General features: G+C 42.8%; 1 protein-coding gene across 1 annotated transcript; it reads left to right on the forward strand.

Annotated features, from left to right (window-relative positions):
• Positions 1-5699: 5699 nt before the first annotated feature.
• Positions 5700-13584, forward strand: rph3aa (rabphilin 3A homolog (mouse), a). Its single transcript, XM_071515684.1, has 15 exons — positions 5700-5815; positions 5964-6093; positions 6472-6555; positions 7293-7461; positions 8387-8557; positions 8708-8923; positions 9239-9318; positions 9699-9773; positions 10764-10873; positions 10979-11105; positions 11976-12029; positions 12585-12736; positions 12835-12916; positions 13052-13148; positions 13451-13584. Exons 1-15 carry the CDS (start codon positions 5700-5702, stop codon positions 13582-13584), a joined length of 1797 nt encoding a protein of 598 aa, XP_071371785.1.
• Positions 13585-20091: the final 6507 nt, after the last annotated feature.

The following is a 20091-nucleotide window of genomic DNA, read 5'->3' on the forward strand; positions in this document are numbered from 1 at the left end:
GCGTGTGTGTGTGTGTGTGTGTGTGTGTGTGTGTGTGTGTGAGAGAGAGAGAGAGAGAGAGAGAGAGTGCGAGGGAAAAAGTGTCAGTGTATGTGCACATTTTTCTGTATGTCAATCTGTATTAATGTTGATACCAGGTCTTTTAAGGTCTTTACTACAATAGACCTACTTTCCTGCACTCGCCAGCTGGGGGACAGACAGTCTGAGTGGAAGAGACAAGGAGAGACGAGCAGACAAACAGAGAGACATGAAGGCATGAAGGCAGACAGATAAATAAACAGACAGGCAGAGAGACAGAGAGGAGGAAACATTTTATAGATCCCTTTAACCACCTTGCTCTTCAAATTCTCTTAATCTGACCTCAGGCAGAAGTGAATGTTTTTTATTTTTTTTGGGCAATCAATGCTACTTCCCCTTACTCCTATACATCTTTCATTCCCTCTCTCTAAGTATCTCTAATCTGACTCCTGCCTAGCATCGGCCTGTGAGGATGACATTCTTCTCTTCCAGTTCAGCACCTGGTTCACCTCACATGTTATCGACTATAATCACACACACACACACACACACACACACATAAGCACGCCTACTCTGTGGAGGTCGTTCCACCCCCTAGTCATGTCATGCTATAAGACAGGTGTAAATCAAGCCGGGCGGGTGTGCAGTGACAGCTGTCCTTGGTGCGGGTCAGGGAGGAGTTCGGCCTGCTCAGCGGATGCCTTCTTAATCAGGAAGCCACATTACAGCGCTCCATCATCTCTCTCAGCACTAACACAAGCCTGCAAGATGCCGCTCACAGTAGTGTTCACTTGATCTGCTTTGTTCAGTTCACCATAGTTTTCTCCAACAGCAACACTGTGTCACTCATAACACAATTACCTAAAAAACACTAACAACAGGTAGCATTACAGTAGATGCATCATTTTATGGCAATCGTTGATGTAGTAAATCATTTTGTGCTGTCTAGTTTTTTGTTGTGTGTATATATATTTTTTGTTGCATGGTCAATTACAGTAGCCCTAATCTCATCAGGGACTACAGCTCTTGGTCTTCTCTACTGGTGTCTTACACCACCATGTATGCGGACTCCTCTCCCTCTCCGTGCCACTCTTTCTCCTCTGTCTCTTGCAGGCTCCATTTTGAAGTTGAGGTGTAAAAAAAAAACCATTCCAAAGATGTCTCCTTTTATAAGTGGTAATGAGATGGGACTGAGATGGGAATCACCTGTGGTTGGTCTCATTTACACAATTTCAATCAATTATTTTTCACTATTTGTCTCCATAACCACCTTTTTTGAATTTTAAATGTATTGGAATGGAATGGGATGGCAAATTGTTGTCCACTTGAATGTATGTTAGGTTTTGAACTTAAATTTAAGTTTTTAAAAGAGTATGTAAGCATTTGCAAAATGGGCTGTAGATACACATGGTTTTGCTGGTGGTTGACTTTGAGTGAGAAAAGAATTCAAGAATTTTGAAAGCTGTGGTCATTGAGTGTCTTTTGTGTTAAGCCAATGCATTTTGTGTTACAGCAAGGCAAGAGTCAGTCACAGTTTGGTCCACATAGACTTCTGTTGTGCTAACAGTGTGAAGAGTTTTGAAAAAGTGAGTCTAGCATTGAGACATGCTTGTAACCAATTGTAAAAAACTGTAATAACCACATTGGTCTATCAACAAAAAAATTAACAGTACTACTATCGCGCAATGAGAGCAAAAATATGCTAGCAGTTAAATGCAAGTTCATAAAAATATTCTTTTCAGGTCTGTAAAGAAAGTACAGTTTACTGATCATATTCCTTCAGGAAAGTTGTCCCAAAGGTCAGGGCTCCAGGTTGCAAATATTTGGTCACCTTTGACCTTATTCTATGCTAAGAAAACGTCAGATTACACTTCTGACCAAAGCTCCTTAATATATAAAGTGGGACGAAGCCATTTATTGGTTTAAAAGTTCTAAATGTTTGAGAGACAGACTAACCCTAACCCTAACCCTTGAAGAGCATCATAGATCATTAAAAATATATATTTCCAACGCCTCAGTGAAAAGGACCTTTTTTCCTATTGGTGAGCAGTGTGCTGATTCAGGATACTTTGAATTTCCTATTGGAATTTACACACCTGTGGTCAAGTATTGATGGACTCACATTTGTTCTCTCTATAAATTGGTTTAAAAGCAATCAATAAAATCCCAAAATCAATTCTAAAATCAAATGGAAGCCAATATAAGCATCCTGGCCAGGTGGATCTGCATACCCCACAGACTTTCTGGTCATATTACATTTATATGGGTCATTCCCTGGTGGCCTGTCGGCTCTACTGAGGATATACAGTATTTCCATGGGTCTTTCCATAGCTGATTGTGGGTTCTCCCTCTGAAAAGATGCAGGTTGGGTTGCTGACCCTTGCTGCCTCGCTTGAGGTTTATATATCACCTTGATGGTTGTAACATCTTAAATGATCGTCTTAGATATTTTATGGAAAGGCTTAATAGGTTTCAACAAGGGCCATACTGGTCATAGAAATTGTAGATGTAATATTTTTCACTGCTGTGTTGATGTTTGAAGAGGATTTGTGCAATGTCATGCAAAAGAAATAGTAATATAGTGGAAAGTGCAAGACGATCTGTGGACACCGGATCTTTCACTGTGGCTCTGGTTGAAATCGGAGTGGAACAGCTCTCGTTTGATGACATCAGTGTTACGAGGTGCGACCGGCTTTGAGATACAAGTGCTATACATGAGAAGATGAGAGGGGGGAGTGGTGCTGGGGGGTCAGATGGGCTGGAACAAGGGCTAATATTGATGTGCTGTCATGTGTAAGCGGTTTATGTCCTCTTCAGTGGATGACATTGAGAGCCAGATAGGAGTGTCATGTCCCTGTTGCTGCAGAGCTCCAGTCCACATTGATCTACTGTAAGGCAATGACTGCTCAGGTCAACAGCCAATTCAATATGTGCGTGTGTGTGTGTGTGTGTGTGTGTGTGTGTGTGTGTGTGTGTGCAGGCACGTGAGTATCTGGGAGAGAGGGAGAGAGAGAGAGAGAGAGAGTGAGAGAGCATTTATTAGCCTGAGGTTTAGTATTGATATATTTCTTGAAAATAAGCTTTTATTCAACTGTTAACCTCTAATAGTCACTTTTAGAAAGTTGTGTGTGTGTGTGTGCTTTAACGTGATTGAATCATATTCATCATTATTTAATTACAAGTAAAATCATAATGCAAAACCAATCAACCTCCTTGTTTTGTTTTTCACATCCTACCATTCTGTCATTCTCACATGGTCCTGGGTGTAACTCCAGTGATTTGATGCATAATGACAGCGTTTCTGTGTGTGTGTGTGTGTTTGTTTGTGTGTATGTGTGTGTGTGTAATCCTTTGAGTGGTGACTCATGGGCTGAAAGTGTCTGCCACTCCAGAACGTTCCTTTTCTTAGTGACCCCCCTCCCTTGCTTTCTCACTCCGAGCCCTCCAAGGCACACAGTCACACACTCTCTCTCACACACACACACAGACACACACACTCGCAAACATCAATCCGTCAGGTTTCCACATTGTCTGCAATGACAGCAACCCCTGACATTTGCACTCATCGGGGACAGGACATTTTTGAGGGACCAAAACAGTGAGGAAAGGAGGAGAGAGGGATGAGAAAGATAAGGAGGGGCAATGAGCCATAAAGTGGAAGCAGGCATTAAAATATTCTTTTTCAGCAATCACTGTCTAAAGTCACGTGATGGCCGGTTTAATGCCTATTTTATGAGGATTTGAGAGAAGGTCATATAGCGTACTCTCTATGGAATAGATTCATCAGACAGTAAAGCCAAGGCAAGATTATACAGTAGAGATGATTGTCAGTGGAAATTACGACAGCAATAGAATATGTGAATATCAGGCCATTTATTCCACCAAGCTATGCCAACCAGAGTTCAATACCATGCTCCAGCTAACAGTTCACTTTCCACAACTAGCAGTCAGCCACATCTAGGACCCTGTTTTCATGAATCAAGGCAGCAGGAGCAGAGGTGCTGGTGCAGCGGTGGTTCACCTGCTTGGATTAGGAGGAATAAATTATCAGTAGGTGTGGAAGGGGCTGGTGTCAATCATGGCCGATCAAATCAGCTCCTTGTGTTTAAAAGTAGAGCGCTCCCTCCTCCCTGCCGCGCTGCTCTGACAGACTGGATCACAGTACTGGATGAGCAAAATCTAGACCTGCTGCACCAAAAAGCCTCTCCCAAGAGGAATCTGATGTCCTTGTCTGGGAGGTGTGTGAATATACGGCACCTCAAACATGCTGCCAAGGACAGATGATGTCCCTTTTTAAGTTGAATTCACATTTCTGGAGATACTGAAATCCCTGTCACCATGTTTTCTGTGTGTATTGATGAGCATGAACAGTTTTATGTTGGAGTGTGAATCGCTCCAATTCTATTCCGTACTCGATTTTATTTGCATTAGTTGACTTTGTCATTGTGTTATGTGGAGCTCGAAGGACCAAGTTAAGAGGTGATTTTTCCTAATATCTGTCATCTACAGCTGTTTGAAGGCCTTCCCTTTAGGTTGATTAAATCCCTAAAACCATCCCAAGGCGGAAGGACAAGTCTGTGCAATTCCATCTGCAGCCTAGAATTTGAGGGATGTGGTGCACATTTTAAAAGTGTAAAAGTGCCGTGCAATTACAAACGCCTCATCCAGTGCGGGTATCTTGATTACATCTTGCACACCATGTTCTTGAAATGTTCTTGCAAAATAGGTACACAAGCAGTGCTTTTGAGCACTCCTAACTGGTTGGCCGTAACAGCTTCCAGGTTTATACAGAGCGATTGCCACTTTCATCCTCAGGGGTTCAGGAGTCAGCGAGGATCTTCTCTCTCCACTCTACATCTCTGAACTCCCTCAGGACCATCTGTTCGCACCAGTCCCTGCTCCGCATCCTCATCCAAAAAACACCTGAGTTCCATGGGGGCATCAGTTGCATGCATTGTCTCCATCTTTCCATCAGTTTTCCCAAAAGAAGCACCTGAAGCATGGCATTTTGTAACTGCAATAGAGATAGATCTATGGCTGTGGCTTTCTACCCGTTTCTCAAGCAATGTCATGGCAAGCCACAAAATTACTGAATGGGTGCAGGCGGGAAAAATCTGCTTGCAGCCAATGAAATTGCCACTTCACCAGCACAAGGTCACTGTGCTTGATTTGCGCCGGCACCAAATTAGGGCTGTAGTCTTTCTGTCTGGGGGCCACAAGTGATTTTACATCTTATTGACAGCTATGTTGGAAGCAACAATACTTGTAGGACTATTATTTTTTTTAATAATGTTTCTGAGGCAAACATATCATGAGCACTCAACTCACTCCTGGGTTTGTCATTTGCTTTCAGTTGATCACTTGGTCTCAGCTCCAAGCTGCAGGTATTTTGGGCAGAATATGTACTGCTAATTTGGAACATGTTATTGTATACTTGTGTGTTATAGACACTTTTGTAGTTACTCTGTGTTGCTTTCAGTCCGAAATATTTTCAACTGTGTAGTTGTCCTTAGTTGTTAGTGTCGTGGCTTTCCTTGGTTATGCACTCTTTGGAGATTCTGGCCTTTTGTCTGAGCTGCATATTCCCTCTTCGCATGCCACTTAAACTATGCTCTGTGTTTGTTTGTGTATGTGTGTGTGTGCGTGTGTGTGCGTGCTTGGGGTCCAGGATTGGGTGGACAATGTACATGTCTGGCGGCCCCCCAGGGGAGGAGCTCACAGATGAGGAAAAGGAGATCATCAACAGTGTACTCGCACGTGCGGCCATGATGGAGGCCATGGAGCAGGAGAGGATTGGGTGAGAGAGAAGAAGAGTTTTGTCTCTGTTGCACAGATTCCTGTGACCCATAATCTCCGATGCTCACTGAGCTGAACAGTCTTGGTGTAAAACTTGAACAGCGCCCGCTGTGTGTCTGTGCTTACACTTATTTGCATGTGTTCTCAAGGCGTCTTTCTTCTCGGCTGGATAATATAAGGAAGACAGCGTGTGGTGATGGGCAGTCGCGCTGTCTGCTGTGTGGGGAGTCCTTTGGACCACAGGGGGTCACAGCTGTCCTTTGTGTCCAATGCAAAAAGGTAGGTGGAGATGTGTACTTTTCCTACATAGACAAGGAAAGAAAAACATAGGAAAATTACACTTGACTGCATACTCTCAGAGGATATACGGACTACTCCACAGAGGATTTCTATATTTTCCATAGTGTATGGTAGATCCTAGGAGATTTCCTATGGCAATAAGCAGCCAGTGGGCCATGTTCTAACTTGTTCTGACACGCACTGTGTATGTCTTGGTCTTATGCACCACATTCTGTTTCTTGTTGCTAAGTAAAGGTTAATGCTACCTGAACTGGAAAAGTGTATGTGCTCTGCACCTGCCACCAAAGACTAAATCTGTGTATGTTTGTGCCTGTGTGTGTGCATCTTCATGTGTGTTATGGGTTTGCCTCCCTGCAGCACATGTGCAGTAAATGTGGGATTTGGAGCAACAGCCGGTCCTGTCCCGTGTGGCTCTGCAGGATCTGCAATGAACACCAAGAGGTGAGGGAGAGGAGTGATGTAGAACGGGGATGGCAACACAGAGTGGGGGTCCAGCAAAACCATGGGGCCAAGAGACAAAATTAGCCATTATGTCGTATTCAGTTACCAGAACCTGAGCTTCCTTAAGATAAACCATTTCTTTTTTACAATTACATTTCATTGTCCAGAGCCCTAGAAAATGTATTTCCCTCAATATCCAAAATGAGTAGAGTGTTTTATTTCAAAAGCTTATTTAATTAAAAAAGCCACAGATAGTGCTTTGATCAATATACAACATAAGGAAAAAGGTCTGTTTTCTGTTTTCTGTTTTTCTTAGTGATTCAGTTATACAATGCTATTTTGATGATGCCCTTGTGTTTGGTGAGGCCTCTGCCTCAGGGAACAGACTCTTTAAATAAATGCTCTTTCCTGTCAGTCATACACAGAAGAACTGCTCTGTAATGCTGCATGCTGCAAATACAAACAGTCACATGCCTGTTCCAAAAAATAAATTAGTAAACAAATACATTTCCAATAAAAAATCAATGAATGAATGAGTTGATCAATCAATGAATCAACAAATCAATCAATGAATCAATCAATGAATCAACCAATAACAGTAAATAACTAAAGCCGTGAAAAGTGTGTTATTACCGCAGCATTGCATATAAAATCAATATTTCTGACTCTTATTTAAATTTTTAGCATTCAGCTGATGCTCTTATCGAGTGCAATTTCTTGTGTGCTCCTGTGTGCAGATGCAGAAGCGGTCAGGAGCCTGGTTCTTCAGGGGGCAGACCCAGCAGGTCCTGCCGGCCCCCCTGCCTCTGTCGAGACCTAGGCAGTCCAGTACGGACAGCGGCGCTGACCAGGACCCGGCGGTCCAGGATGGACCTCAGGATGCTGTGAGAGATCATCAGGGGCCAGGTAGATTAGGGGTGTACTGATATGTTGGTTTGCTAATATACTGTACTGGGACGATATTCACTTTTTAATAAAAGTCAGATATCGGTGTCAGTGTTGCCCACCAGTATGATTGATACTGCAATGCATATTTATTGTAGAACTGATAGATATTACAATGGTCTATGAAGTCTATGAAGAAGTCCTTAACCTGAATTGATACTAATGTGCTTTTATGATTGAATTGTCAGTCTCACATAACCCCCATATTGGCCTCCTTACATTGGCTACCAGTTACAGTAAATTTAGGATTGACTTTAAAGTTCTTATGGCTTTGCATGGCCTGAGACCCTTATATATTACAGAACTATTGACCCGATCAGCAAAACTCTGTATAATGTTATAAACAGCAACCTAAAACACATTTTTACAGGCTGGCTTTTTATTGATGCTACTGTCTGTATGTTTCATGTTGGTTTGTGTTTCTGATCTTTTTACGTTGACAGTTTGCACATTCTGTTTTGTGAAGCACTTTGTAACCTCGATTTTGAAAAGTGCTTAATAAATAAAGATTTACTTACTTACTACTAGCAGTAGCTGTTAGCAGTAGCAGTAGTAGTACTAGTAGCAGTGGCGGTACTAGTTGCAGAAGTAGAAGTAGTAGTAGTAGTATCATCATCATCCTGGTTTTCAATGGCCAGTTTTAGTGTCCCATGTTCTAAATGGTGGGAGCACCGAAAACTTGTAATACATTTTTGGCATGAAAAAATTAAAGAATACTGAATAGTACAATATACTGTCTCCAATTCAAAAGTACCAAGTATTGGCCTTAAAAACCCATAATACCAGTGGAACCTTAAAGGAAGTGCACCATGCAGCGATATTTTGTTATTAGAGACCACATGCAGTTGTATTTTGTTAGGGTTTAATTCTTATTGTGCCTCCTCAGAGCTTAGCACAGAACCACAGCCACAGCCCCGCTGCGGATCAGAACAACGGGCCTCGGAGCGGAGAGCGGGAACCGCGGCGGAGAACTGTAACGAGAGCCAGGCCCGCCCAGCCGCCGTGGTGAAGATGGAGAAACCTGCGCTAGCCTCCAAACCGCCTCGGGCAAACCCAGGTAGCACCGCTTCTCCTGAGAATAAGCCTGACCCTGCTGGGGCCGCTCGCAGAAGAGACGTTAACATCAGTATATACTAAAGGATTGTTTGAATCAGTGTTAAGTGCTGATGGCATGCTGTAACGATAATTCCCCTAGCTCCTGCTCCAGCTGTGGAGAGCAGGAACTCAGAGAGGGAAGAGACGGTGCCTCCTCCAGCTGTGGAAGACAAAAGACAGCCTGACGCCTCCAGCTCCGCTCCAACACATGTTCCCGCTACCAGCTTCGCTCCACCTGTCCATCCCCCGGCCCATAAGCCCGCTCCCCAGCGTCCCTCGCCAGATCAAGCAGAGGACGAGGACAATGACTACGACTCAGATGATGCCAGTGAGATTGATTATTCTACTTTAATTGGCCGTCTGATTTATAGAAACTAGACTGTTTTTTTTTACCAATCCCAGACCTTTTCTCCTTTTTTTTAATTCATTTTAATCAATATAAATAATAGAAATTCCTTTGTGTGTGCTTACAACTGCAAAGCAATTTCCCTCTGGAGCGATGAAGAGTGACAATCAATGTTTATCTTTCCTACAGGGAAATTGGTTTCTCTAACAGGCGTCACATAAAGAAAGGATATAAAACGGCTCATATTTCATTTCTGCTTTAGCTGACCATTGTGTCGCTGTGTTTTTATTCTGGCAGCCACTCTGGGATCTCTGGAGTTCAGTCTCCTTTACGAACAGGAGAACAACGCCCTGCACTGTTGTGTTGTCAAAGCTAAGGTAAACAAACATGCAGACAGACTGACAGACACACACACACACACACACACACCCTTGTTTATTTGAATGAAGACGTCACTCCATTGATGTGCATTCATTTCCTAACCCCTAACCTTAACCTTATCGCTTACCAATACATAAGATACGATACGATAACATAACATGACATGACATGACATGACATAATATAACATGAAACTTTAATGATCCCTGTGGGGAAATTCGGCCACTGCAGCAGCAAAAATGAATTGGATACAGCAGAGATCATATAGAATATAGACAGAAAATACACATACACACACACACACACACACACACATACACACATCCACACCTCGCTCCCGCTGAATTGGAACATTGTTTTGCTTTATGTGTCTCAGGGTTTAAAGCCAATGGACTCAAACGGACTTGCTGATCCCTATGTGAAGCTGCACCTCTTACCTGGAGCCAGTAAGGTATAATCACATTCACTCTAACTAAACCAAACAGTCATAGGTGCTCGATTCTGAATGACTGGAGTGTTACTGTAACTAATTTCAGAAAACAACACAGCTCTGATTTAGTTTTATTGTAAAGAAGTTTGGTGTTCATCAGCATTTATTACATTTGGGATATCCACAAAGTAACAATGTAACCATGACCACACATCAGTTAATCAAAGATTATATGAGCATCCACTGCTGTAACTACATTTATGAGCATAAGAATTATTATTATTACTGTTGAAAGAACATCTTAGTCGCAGCGTAATAGAGCTAGCAAACTGTTTGGTGTTTACACGAGTGGCATTTACTCACGTTTGGAATAGCTCTGAAGTAAACAACACATCAAAAACAATAGAATTAGCTTGGATTTAAATATCGTATGAATGTCATATTGGTGAATATTGGTGGCAATATGAACAACCAGTGGTGGAAATTGTCAGATTTCACTGTTGAAACCTTCCGTCCTCTGGTCACTGGTCACATGTTACGCATCAAGTAATTCACTTTCAACTGATTTATATCAGAACATATCAATAGCAGTGTCAATAGCACAGTGTTGCCCTGTGCACAGAGGGCTAAGACACTTATTTAGCTAAGGTTAGGGTTAGGAAAGGAGGGAGGCCTGCACTACCAAATAAATTACAAATGTTTATTATAACGCACAGCAGCAGACAAAGAAACAAACGCATTTCAGCACAAAGCCGTGATCAGCGTTTCCCTAGGGTTAGCACCCCAACAGCACCCAACTGATCCAGGTGTCAATTCAGGACATTGGATGCTTGTTAAACTTGGATGCTGCGTTCACCCTGCTATAGATAAGAAAATGTTCAAATTCAGACATGCATACTACATGCATCCTTTATCTGGTCAAGTAAATAGGGAAATAAGAGAAATTCTCACTCTCTCCTCTTATCTTTCTCTTTCTACTTGAATGTCTTATCTTGTGTTATTGTCCCTCAGTCTAATAAGCTTCGCACGAAGACACTTAAAAACACTCTGAATCCTGTGTGGAATGAGACACTGGTCTACTATGGTATCACTGATGAGGAAATGACACGCAAAACTCTCCGGTAAGACCAACCTCAACATACCTTACCTCCTATATTGTGCCATTTACATAGCATGTTCAAGAGAAAGGACTTCTCCAAGCTTCATAGTGTTCTCTCTGTCTTCAGGCTTTCAGTGAGTGACGAGGACAAGTTTGGTCACAATGAGTTCATAGGAGAGACGCGTGTGGCCCTGAAGAAACTCAAGTTCAACCAGAAGAAGAACTTCAGTGTATGCTTGGAGAGAGTGATCCCGGTAAGCCTGAGGACAGCATTGACATCTCATATTGCTAAAGAATGTATCAGGACTGTAGTCAAGACCACCATAATCGAGTCCAAGTCAAGTCCAAGACCAGGTCCAATCAGGTTCGAGTCGAGGCCGCGTCCAAAAGGGGTCGCGACCAAGTCAAGACCTAGTCCTGAACAAATTGTGTCCGATTCAAGTCCAAAATGGAAAAAAGCAATAAACAGTGTTCATGCTTGTCTAAATGCAAAAATTAACAATTAAGTAATACTTTTCTATACGTTTCTTAATTTTTCTGGATAAACAAAGATGTTGATTTTTCTGCAAAGTAGCTCTGCATTAAACTCTTCAACATCCATTGGCAGGATGGAAAGAGCATTGGAATGCATGTAGCTAGCCGATCAGTTTATTGGCGATAAGGTAAAAATAAAGCATGTGATAAGTCTTTTCAGAAATCATCGATATGCAGAGAAAAAGTCGAGTCAGGCAAAATTGAGTCCACATCCAATAGTGCCCGAGACAAGGACAAGTCCAAGTCCACAGAGAAGTTGACTCTGAAGTCTGGGCTCAAGTACTAGGCTACAGCCCTGAAATGTATTATGAAATATGTCCAACTTTATACTGTGACGTGTATAAGAGTTATTGGAGTAATGTTTGTGTTCTACATTGTTCTATTATGTTTTCATTAGTTGTGTTGACTCCTTGCATCTTTAGTTTCCCAATTTTGTTACATTGCTAATGGTAATGGTGGGGGTGCTGGTGATGATGATGATGATGGTGAAGATGATGATGATGATGACGATGATGAAGATGACGATGATGATGATGTTGATGATGATGATGATGATGATGAAGATGATTACTGGATCACTCTCTTTGAAGGTGAAGAAGGCTGTAGGAGGCCCGGCCCGGGGCATGGCTCTCTATGAGGATGATGTAAGACTCATACTACTATGTACTGGATATCAGATTAGATGTTTTTCTGCCATCTGGAAGCCATCAAGTCAAGCTCTCCACTTAGTTTAGCAGATAAGTAGTGTGCTTCTGTTTCTACTCTGATTTGAATATGGTGTGATTATTCTATGGGAGAATAGCAGACCATGGCTCACCTGTCTAGATGTTACATACGTTCCTGTAGCTGGTTCTGTCAGTTTAATAGGAAATATAAAAAACGGACATTTAGCCAAAAATCTAAATTTAAATTTAAATTTATAAAACATGGCTGTAAATGGAATCAACCCTATTGCGTAACGTAGATAATCTTGTACTTAAACATGTGCATTATCCTCCATTAGTAGAGATTCCAGTAATCACACTATAATCCTTCCAGATTTGTGTACAGGACAATGGTGCATTAGGATCAGTGTAAAAAATGTCTTAGAATTTAATTCAACTTTATTATCATTCCATCTCACAAAAATGCACAGTGAAATAGAATATTCGTTCCCTTGCGTATAAATCATCTAACTGTATGTATGCATGTGTGTGCAGTTGAAGGACGGTGAGGACTCTGAGGAGAGGGGTCGCATCCTGGTGTCGCTGACCTACAGCAGTCAGCAGGGTCGTCTGATAGTGGGCGTGGTCCGCTGCGCTCACCTGGCTGCCATGGACTCCAATGGATACTCCGACCCCTTTGTCAAAGTGTATGTGCTCTATTCAGCTGAAGTGAATCTTTGCCATGGGTCATTTTCTACAGAATTTGTCATTTTGTAATTTTCCTTCCTGCTCCTGTGTGCTGTAGATGTCTGAAGCCAGATATGGGCAAGAAAGCCAAAAACAAGACACAGATAAAAAAGAAGACTCTTAATCCAGAGTTTAATGAGGTTGGTTCTTCCAAACTGTTATTTTCTGTTATTTTATATGGAGCGTTACGTACTTTGTCGTCTCCTGCCCACCCAGATCTATCCGTACACACTGTACTACACTCTGTCAGTTCATATTTCATCTTTGTGTTTCAGGAGTTCAGTTATGAAATAAAGCATGCTGAGCTAGCCAAGAAAACCCTGGATATCTCAGTCTGGGACTATGACATGGGCAAATCCAATGACTTCATTGGTAAGTTTTTTGTTGGATTGGTATCAAATTACCTCATCTCACCCATCCATCTATCCATCCAACCACCCATCCATTCATCCGTCCATCCATCCATCCATCCATTCATTCATCCGTCCGTCCATCCATCCATCCATCCATCCATCTATCCATCCAACCATCCATCCATCTATCCATCCAACCATCCATCCATCCATCCATCCATCCATCCATCCGTCCATCCATCCATCAATTTGTTCCAAACAGTTTTTAATATGTAATTTTACTTTCTCCATATTAATGGATACATTCTCCTCTGCCTTCAGGAGGATGCCAGTTGGGCATCCAGGCTAAGGGAGAGAGCTTGAAGCACTGGTACGAATGCCTCAAGAACAAAGACAAGAAGATTGAGCGCTGGCATGTTCTGCTAAACGACAACACTGCTCAGTTTGAGGATTGAACCTTTTTCCCCTTGCGTATTTATTTTCTTTCTCTCTCAATCTCCCTGTGAAGTATTCCTTTGTCTTCCAGTGGACCCGGGGTATAAGGATATTATCCTCTTGGTTTTATGTAATTTGTCCCAAAGTGCAATGTGCGTGCAACAGCTGCGACAGTTTTCAACTGGCCAAAATGGGTGTTGACCTTAGGGCTCTTTGTACTGTGGGGCGACTGATAACCGAAACCAGGAAGCTTCAATTATTATGCACCTGTCCATTATCAGTTTGCCATTTTTAGTGTTACCATTACATCATATCATTACCCTGGTCTTACCTGAAATTCAGTAATGATTGAATAGAGTGATTGTCAGATTTTGTGGGGAAGATAGAAACCTTGGTATTGTTGTTATGAAGTGTGCCTCCAAGCTCAGACGCAGCAGAGGGAATTCCACTTCTGTGTCTCTGACCTCCTTTCCCAATTCGATCTGTGCTCTTATCATATGAGATCATATACTGTGTTAGAAACTGTGCTTGCGTCACCAAAACATATTCATTTCACTTGTGTTATTGTGCATATTACAGTGCATCATACATATGTTTAATATTCTACGGGACGATTATGGATGTTTAGGTACCACACTAATGTGAATAAACATGCTGTTTTGTTGATAATGTGAAATACGTTGCTTTTGAAATGCACCAACTCATGATGCAGGTAGGTCCCATCACCATCACCATGACGATCACCACATCGCCTTCTCCTGTGCACGTGCAAGCTCTCTGTCTCTGTCTTTCTGGTGGAGAAATGCTACTGCATGGCATTTTATTATGAAGAACAACTGTATGCAAAACGCAAAGAACTGGTCTGGGAAGCTCATGAAATGTTCCTCCATTGCCATATTTTATTGATGAATACTAATGACAAGTTATGCAATCTACACTGATGCTCTCAATGGAAAATTCTACATTTTTCGCTCTGTATATTCATATCGTTGCATGTGCACATTCGGACATACTGTAGCATACACGTGGTTAATAAATAAATATATTATGGCACCTGGTCTGCACTGCTTACTCACTTGATATGCCTTGTGACATGGCAGGAAACTTTGCTTGAATCAGGCGAGGTTTGAGCCAATCAGCGCAGACAGACACGCAGCTGAGAATTCAGTGAACTTTGGCTTCTCTTGATAATACTAAGTGGGTAAAAGTTTACGGACTAGTTGCCCTGTGAAAAATCAGTCCTAAGTTTAAACTTGAATTCAGTTTAGTTTGCCAAGAGGTCCCATCTAAAGATGGGGGTGGGGTGGGGTGGGGTGGGGTGGGGGGGTGACGACCTCTTCTGCACCTCCTTTTGCAATATATGGTCAATGAGAAATGTCAAGAGAAATGCCCATCAACCCACTTTTCATCTACTTTGCTGTCACAGTTATCCTTTGATAAACAGAATGTTGGTTTTTAGCATCTGCTTGTCTAAAGTAGTCATTTGAGTTGTGTGTAAAATGTAAAATGGTTAACACTGATCATTTCCTTTAAAGCAGTATTAGTGCTCTGAAAAAGGTTGGATGGCAAAGCTAGACCAGAACTTAGTAGACCAAGGGATGAAATTTGAATATTCTAAAATAAAAACATTGAGTCTCCTTGAAAATGAATCTGTCATTTACAATTTTATTATCTGGACTCGTAATAATCAAATTGTGCAATGCCATAGTCTTATCTCTTTATCATTATCTCTTTAAATATTACTTGCAGATGCAATTTGACTTTTTTTTTTTAACTGTTTATAATTTCATGATAGGCCAAAGAAAGTCTGAAAAAAATATTGTCTAAAAACATAAATAGTACTATAGTCTCTTGTCTCTATTATCGTATCTTGATTAGTTTCTCACATTTGTTTATTGATAGGTCTAGCCTGTGTGTGTGTGTGCGCGCGCGCCCCCGTGTGTGCGCGTGTGAAAAGATAAAAAGTGGCATTAGTCTCTTGTCTCATCTGTTTATCAATATATCTTAATTAGTTAGACACATGTGTGTGTCTGTGTGTGTATGTGTGTTAGTCAATATGTCACTATCACTGGTGTGTGTGTGTGAGAGAGAGAGAGAGAGAGAGAGCAAGGGAGAGAGAGCGAGAGTGTGTCTGTGTCTGAGAGAGAGAGAGAGAGAGAGAGAGAGAGAGAGAGAGAGAGAGAGAGAGAGATGTTTGGGTTAGGCTACACTGCGAGGTCATATGATCACCCGAGTGCCGGGTGTTGACATCATTTTAGAATCCGCTGGAAATCCCCCATCTCTCCATTTAAAACCAACCTGGAGTCCATCCATCCGCCATAAAGTCCAGGTAGGAGTCAGTGAGTGAAGCAATAATTTGATGTAAATTCGAGGTGCAGCAACTTCTCCTCAGTTTCCTTGCGTCCAGCCTGTGGACGCGCCAACACAATGCACATCACACCTCTTTTTATCGCCATTTTAACATCATCCCTCCTGAGATGGACCTCTGCAGAGGCCGGGATCCTCTGCCCCTGGACTAAAGTTATGTCTAACGAGGAAGCGCACTACAGTTTCCTCCGGACAGTGCAGAGCGACCCCCGGCAGGCCTCTCCATCCCTGCGTCTGTACCACAGCGTCTGGTCGGAGCAGCGCGCTCTGGTGAGCTGCGCTTGGAGCGACGAGGCAGCCGTGATCCGGAGCTATTTATCTCTGTGCCGGGAGCGCACGGATGAGTTTACCGACCATCAAGATGAACATTTCGACATAAACTCCATGTTGGCGACAGACGGGCTGTGCGTCTCCGTCACCTCTCCAAGGGTTACTGAGCGCGCGGGGAAGAGGCCGGTGCGGAGCGTTGGTGGACTCTCGCCGTCCGAGAATCCCCAGGGTCAAGGAGAAAGGTCAGGGGTTGAGAGCCGCCGGCGGGTCAAGCGGGGTTTCATCGTACCGGGGACCCTCTGGTGTGGCTCTGGTAACAAGGCGCCTTCATATGCAGATTTGGGTAAGTTGGCTGCCCAAGTTTGATCTTGGTCATTTTTTATTCTAATGGAGAGCAAAGATCAAGCAATAATTAATAATTGGATACACTGACCAAATATTATCTTGTCAGTCAATCATCAGCCATTGCTCTCGTTTGCCCTTAGAAATGTAATTGATTAAATGGGTTTGGAAGTTTTGGTGGCAAATGATAGGCTATTAGATGCAGGGACTTTGCCATATAATGTTTTAGTGAATTGTGAACTGTCCTTTACTCATGCAAGTCATGCAAGTTTATTGTATTGGTATGAAATTGTAAATGTGATCAGATTGCAATAAAAATCTTCTAACCCATCCCTTTGCAATCTCTCTCTCTTTCTCTCTCAGTTGAACTTCAGCCACAGTGAATAATGCTACTCTGCCTCTCTCTTTCCCTCTCTTTCTTTTTCTCTCCTGCAGGCGTTTTTGCGGAGACAGACAGCTGTTGCCGTGAGCACGACCAGTGCAAGGACACCATCCTGTCCTTTCAGTTCAACTTTGGCATCTTCAACAGCAACATCTTCACCATGTCACACTGCGACTGCGATAACAGGTAGAGTTTTTATTATATCCAATCTATCTATCGATTTATTACGGACCATCTTCACTGACGCAGGACTTAAATAACCCTAACCCACACTTTGCAGGTTCCGTAGCTGTCTGATGGAGGCAAAGGATAGCATATCTGATGTAGTGGGATACACCTTCTTTAACCTGCTGAAGATGCACTGCTTTGAGCTCTCCCACAAACTGCAGTGTGCAGAAAGAAACTGGTTTGGAATGTGAGTGAACCCCTGGTTGATTTGTCTAGCGAGACTGTGATGCACTGACTTGCAATTTTTATCAGTCAGTTTGACACATTTCTCCAAACTAAGGTTCATGCTCTCAAAACAGAAAACACAGACCAACTCCACTGCAAAATTAAGTGCTGCTTTCCTATCAGATTACATCTTTATGCATCTTTATACATTTACATCTTCATCTGATGAATGATAAAACAGGTTTATCAGGAAGCTCCACAATCCTTTTCTATAATCTGATTTCATGGAGTTTTATCCATAATTTGTTGACGAAATAGTTTCCTATGCAGTAAGCAAAACATGTAATATTCCAGTTTCACATGCAGCATTTCAACATGTTTGTCTATATGTGATGTATTACAGAGTTAGAAGTATTGATGAACACAATAAATGACAATTTTCTTCAAAAGAAACCACAAACAAGTTTACCGTTATAAGCAACGCCTCTGTTCAGCATCAACCCTTTCATTTCTGTCAGGTACTATTAGCTTTGCAAAATTAGGAAGAGTTCAGACAGTTGGCTTGTCTGTTTTGAGAGGATGGACCTTAGTTTGGAGAGGTGTGTGTGTAGTGTTTGGAAAAACGATATTTAGTTTTGAATTGTGCATGAAAACAACAAAAATCTATGTAAAAAATATGTGTTCTGATGGCTGATGTTACTGTAACTGTGTTAAGAGGATGGACCTTAGCTTGAAGACATGTGCCAAATCAATTGAGAAAATGAAATTATAATGCGTTCCCAAGAGCAACAATTGTATATGCTTCCTCCTGGTGACCCATTCCAACCTCTGTGACTGACAGGTGCAAGGAAACTAATATGGCTCTGTATGCTGTGGTCCATCCACCCACTCTCTATGAGTCCACCGAACCAGCGGAGGACAACACGACTTGCACCACCTGCATCGTCAACTCTACCATCTCCACTGAAGCCCGGTCCACCACAGACGCCCCGGAGAGCGGCACGTCAGACCCCCAGCTGCTGCCCGTCTCGGGGGCGGCGTCTACAGCCCCGGCCCTGTCACCAGGCCCCGTCGCCGCCTCCGTCACCCCTACCGCTGGTGCCAGCTCCACCCGCATAAACACACAGGAGAAAAGTATGGTATCGACGCCTTGGAGCAGCAACCATCTGGAGAACGCCTTGCCTACAGATCACACAGGTATTCTATATTGCACACCTCTTTTCATGTCACTCAGCACATCGGTTTATCTTTATACAGCTGTGGAACTGAAAAAACATTATCCTCCAATGTTTCCCCTCCTTAGATAAGCAACTGTCATGTGATATCTATAAGGATCTGGACAAGTGCAGGTCCAAGATCCTTCCCCAGCAGAAGAGATACGGCCTCCACAACCCAGAGCTCCGGACCCTCTACCACTGCAACTGCACCGCCAGGTAAAAATCACTGAACCATGTTGACACTCTATCACTGGCAGCAGGGAACTGCAAAGTATGGTCTTGTTAAAATGATGTTCTGCAAAATGATATGCTAATGCAATGCACAGTAGATTGAGTCAGCAAAATATCAATCACACTGAGTATTCAGCTGCAGCGGGGTTATAGCCATTTTACAGCAACCCTCTCTTCTGAAAACTCTATTTCATTGGTAGAAAAACCTGATTTTGACATTTTAATTACAAAATAGTGGGTGCTGTCATTGTAATCTCAAGACTATTTTGACAGAAGAACCAGGATGTCTGCATAAGGACGTCATATTTACCCAAGGGTAAATGTTTACTGTCCTGTTTGCAAAGCATACACACGCATCGCAAGACAGGTCAGACATGGTTTCATAACACAAAACTAGGACACAAGCAGTGTTCACATACACTTACACTCACGCCGTTACATAATGCAAATTGAATACACAGGTATCTCTGTATCATCATCCCACATCTGCCCATCTAAGTCTCTCCATCTTGGTCTTTTTCTTTTTTTCCTTCGGTGAGGGACGCTTATCGATCTGCTTTGTGTCTTCTTGTCCCTAAACGTGTGGCTTTCCTTCCAGACTGTTTCAGAGTTTGGCTGAGCAGAGGGAACTGACTGGAGCGCAGGCTTTTCTGCTGGGACACGTGTCTCAGTCCTGCTTCTTGGCACAGGACTGCACAGTGGGGAAAACGTCAGTATATACACACAGACACAGACAGTATAGGCGCACACACACACACACACACACACACACACAAACACACACACACACGCACACAGGCAGGCACATAAGCACATATTGATCGATGAAGAATCATCCCGGGGAAATGCATTCACATAGCCCTGCTTTCAGTAATACAATGACATACCATATGATTTATACATCTATATATAACACGATATGATCGCTCTGTATAACATCACAAAACGACCACGGGTGTTTTTCTCTAACAGCTGCACAGCCGTTCTGGTCACACCGCAGCTTCCCCGGCCGGAGTGGAGGAGCGGCGCCGACATGGAGGAGCGGCGCCATCTGGAGGCGGTGAGACTGAAGGTCAGGAGGCCCAAGAACAACAGAGCCAAACGAAAAGACCGCCCCGTCAGGCTCCACAGACTGTGTCTTAGGATGGTCCTGCCCAGACCGCACAAGACCACGGAGCCCGGGTCTGCTCTGAGAGAGGGGAAGCTCAGCTGAGCGGGACCAGTGGACATTATGATATTACACTGCTGCAGTCAGGGATGCAGTGGAGAGTTTACCCATTGACAGAAATATTTAAGACAAATTCATAGTAGGCCTATACACCATA

This window comes from Centroberyx affinis, unplaced genomic scaffold (genome assembly GCF_046629955.1).
Source record: "Centroberyx affinis isolate AG114_WGS23_722 - 3 ecotype Tasmania unplaced genomic scaffold, CSIRO-AGI_Caff_v1 ptg000364l_1, whole genome shotgun sequence".
Lineage (NCBI taxonomy): Eukaryota > Metazoa > Chordata > Actinopteri > Beryciformes > Berycidae > Centroberyx > Centroberyx affinis.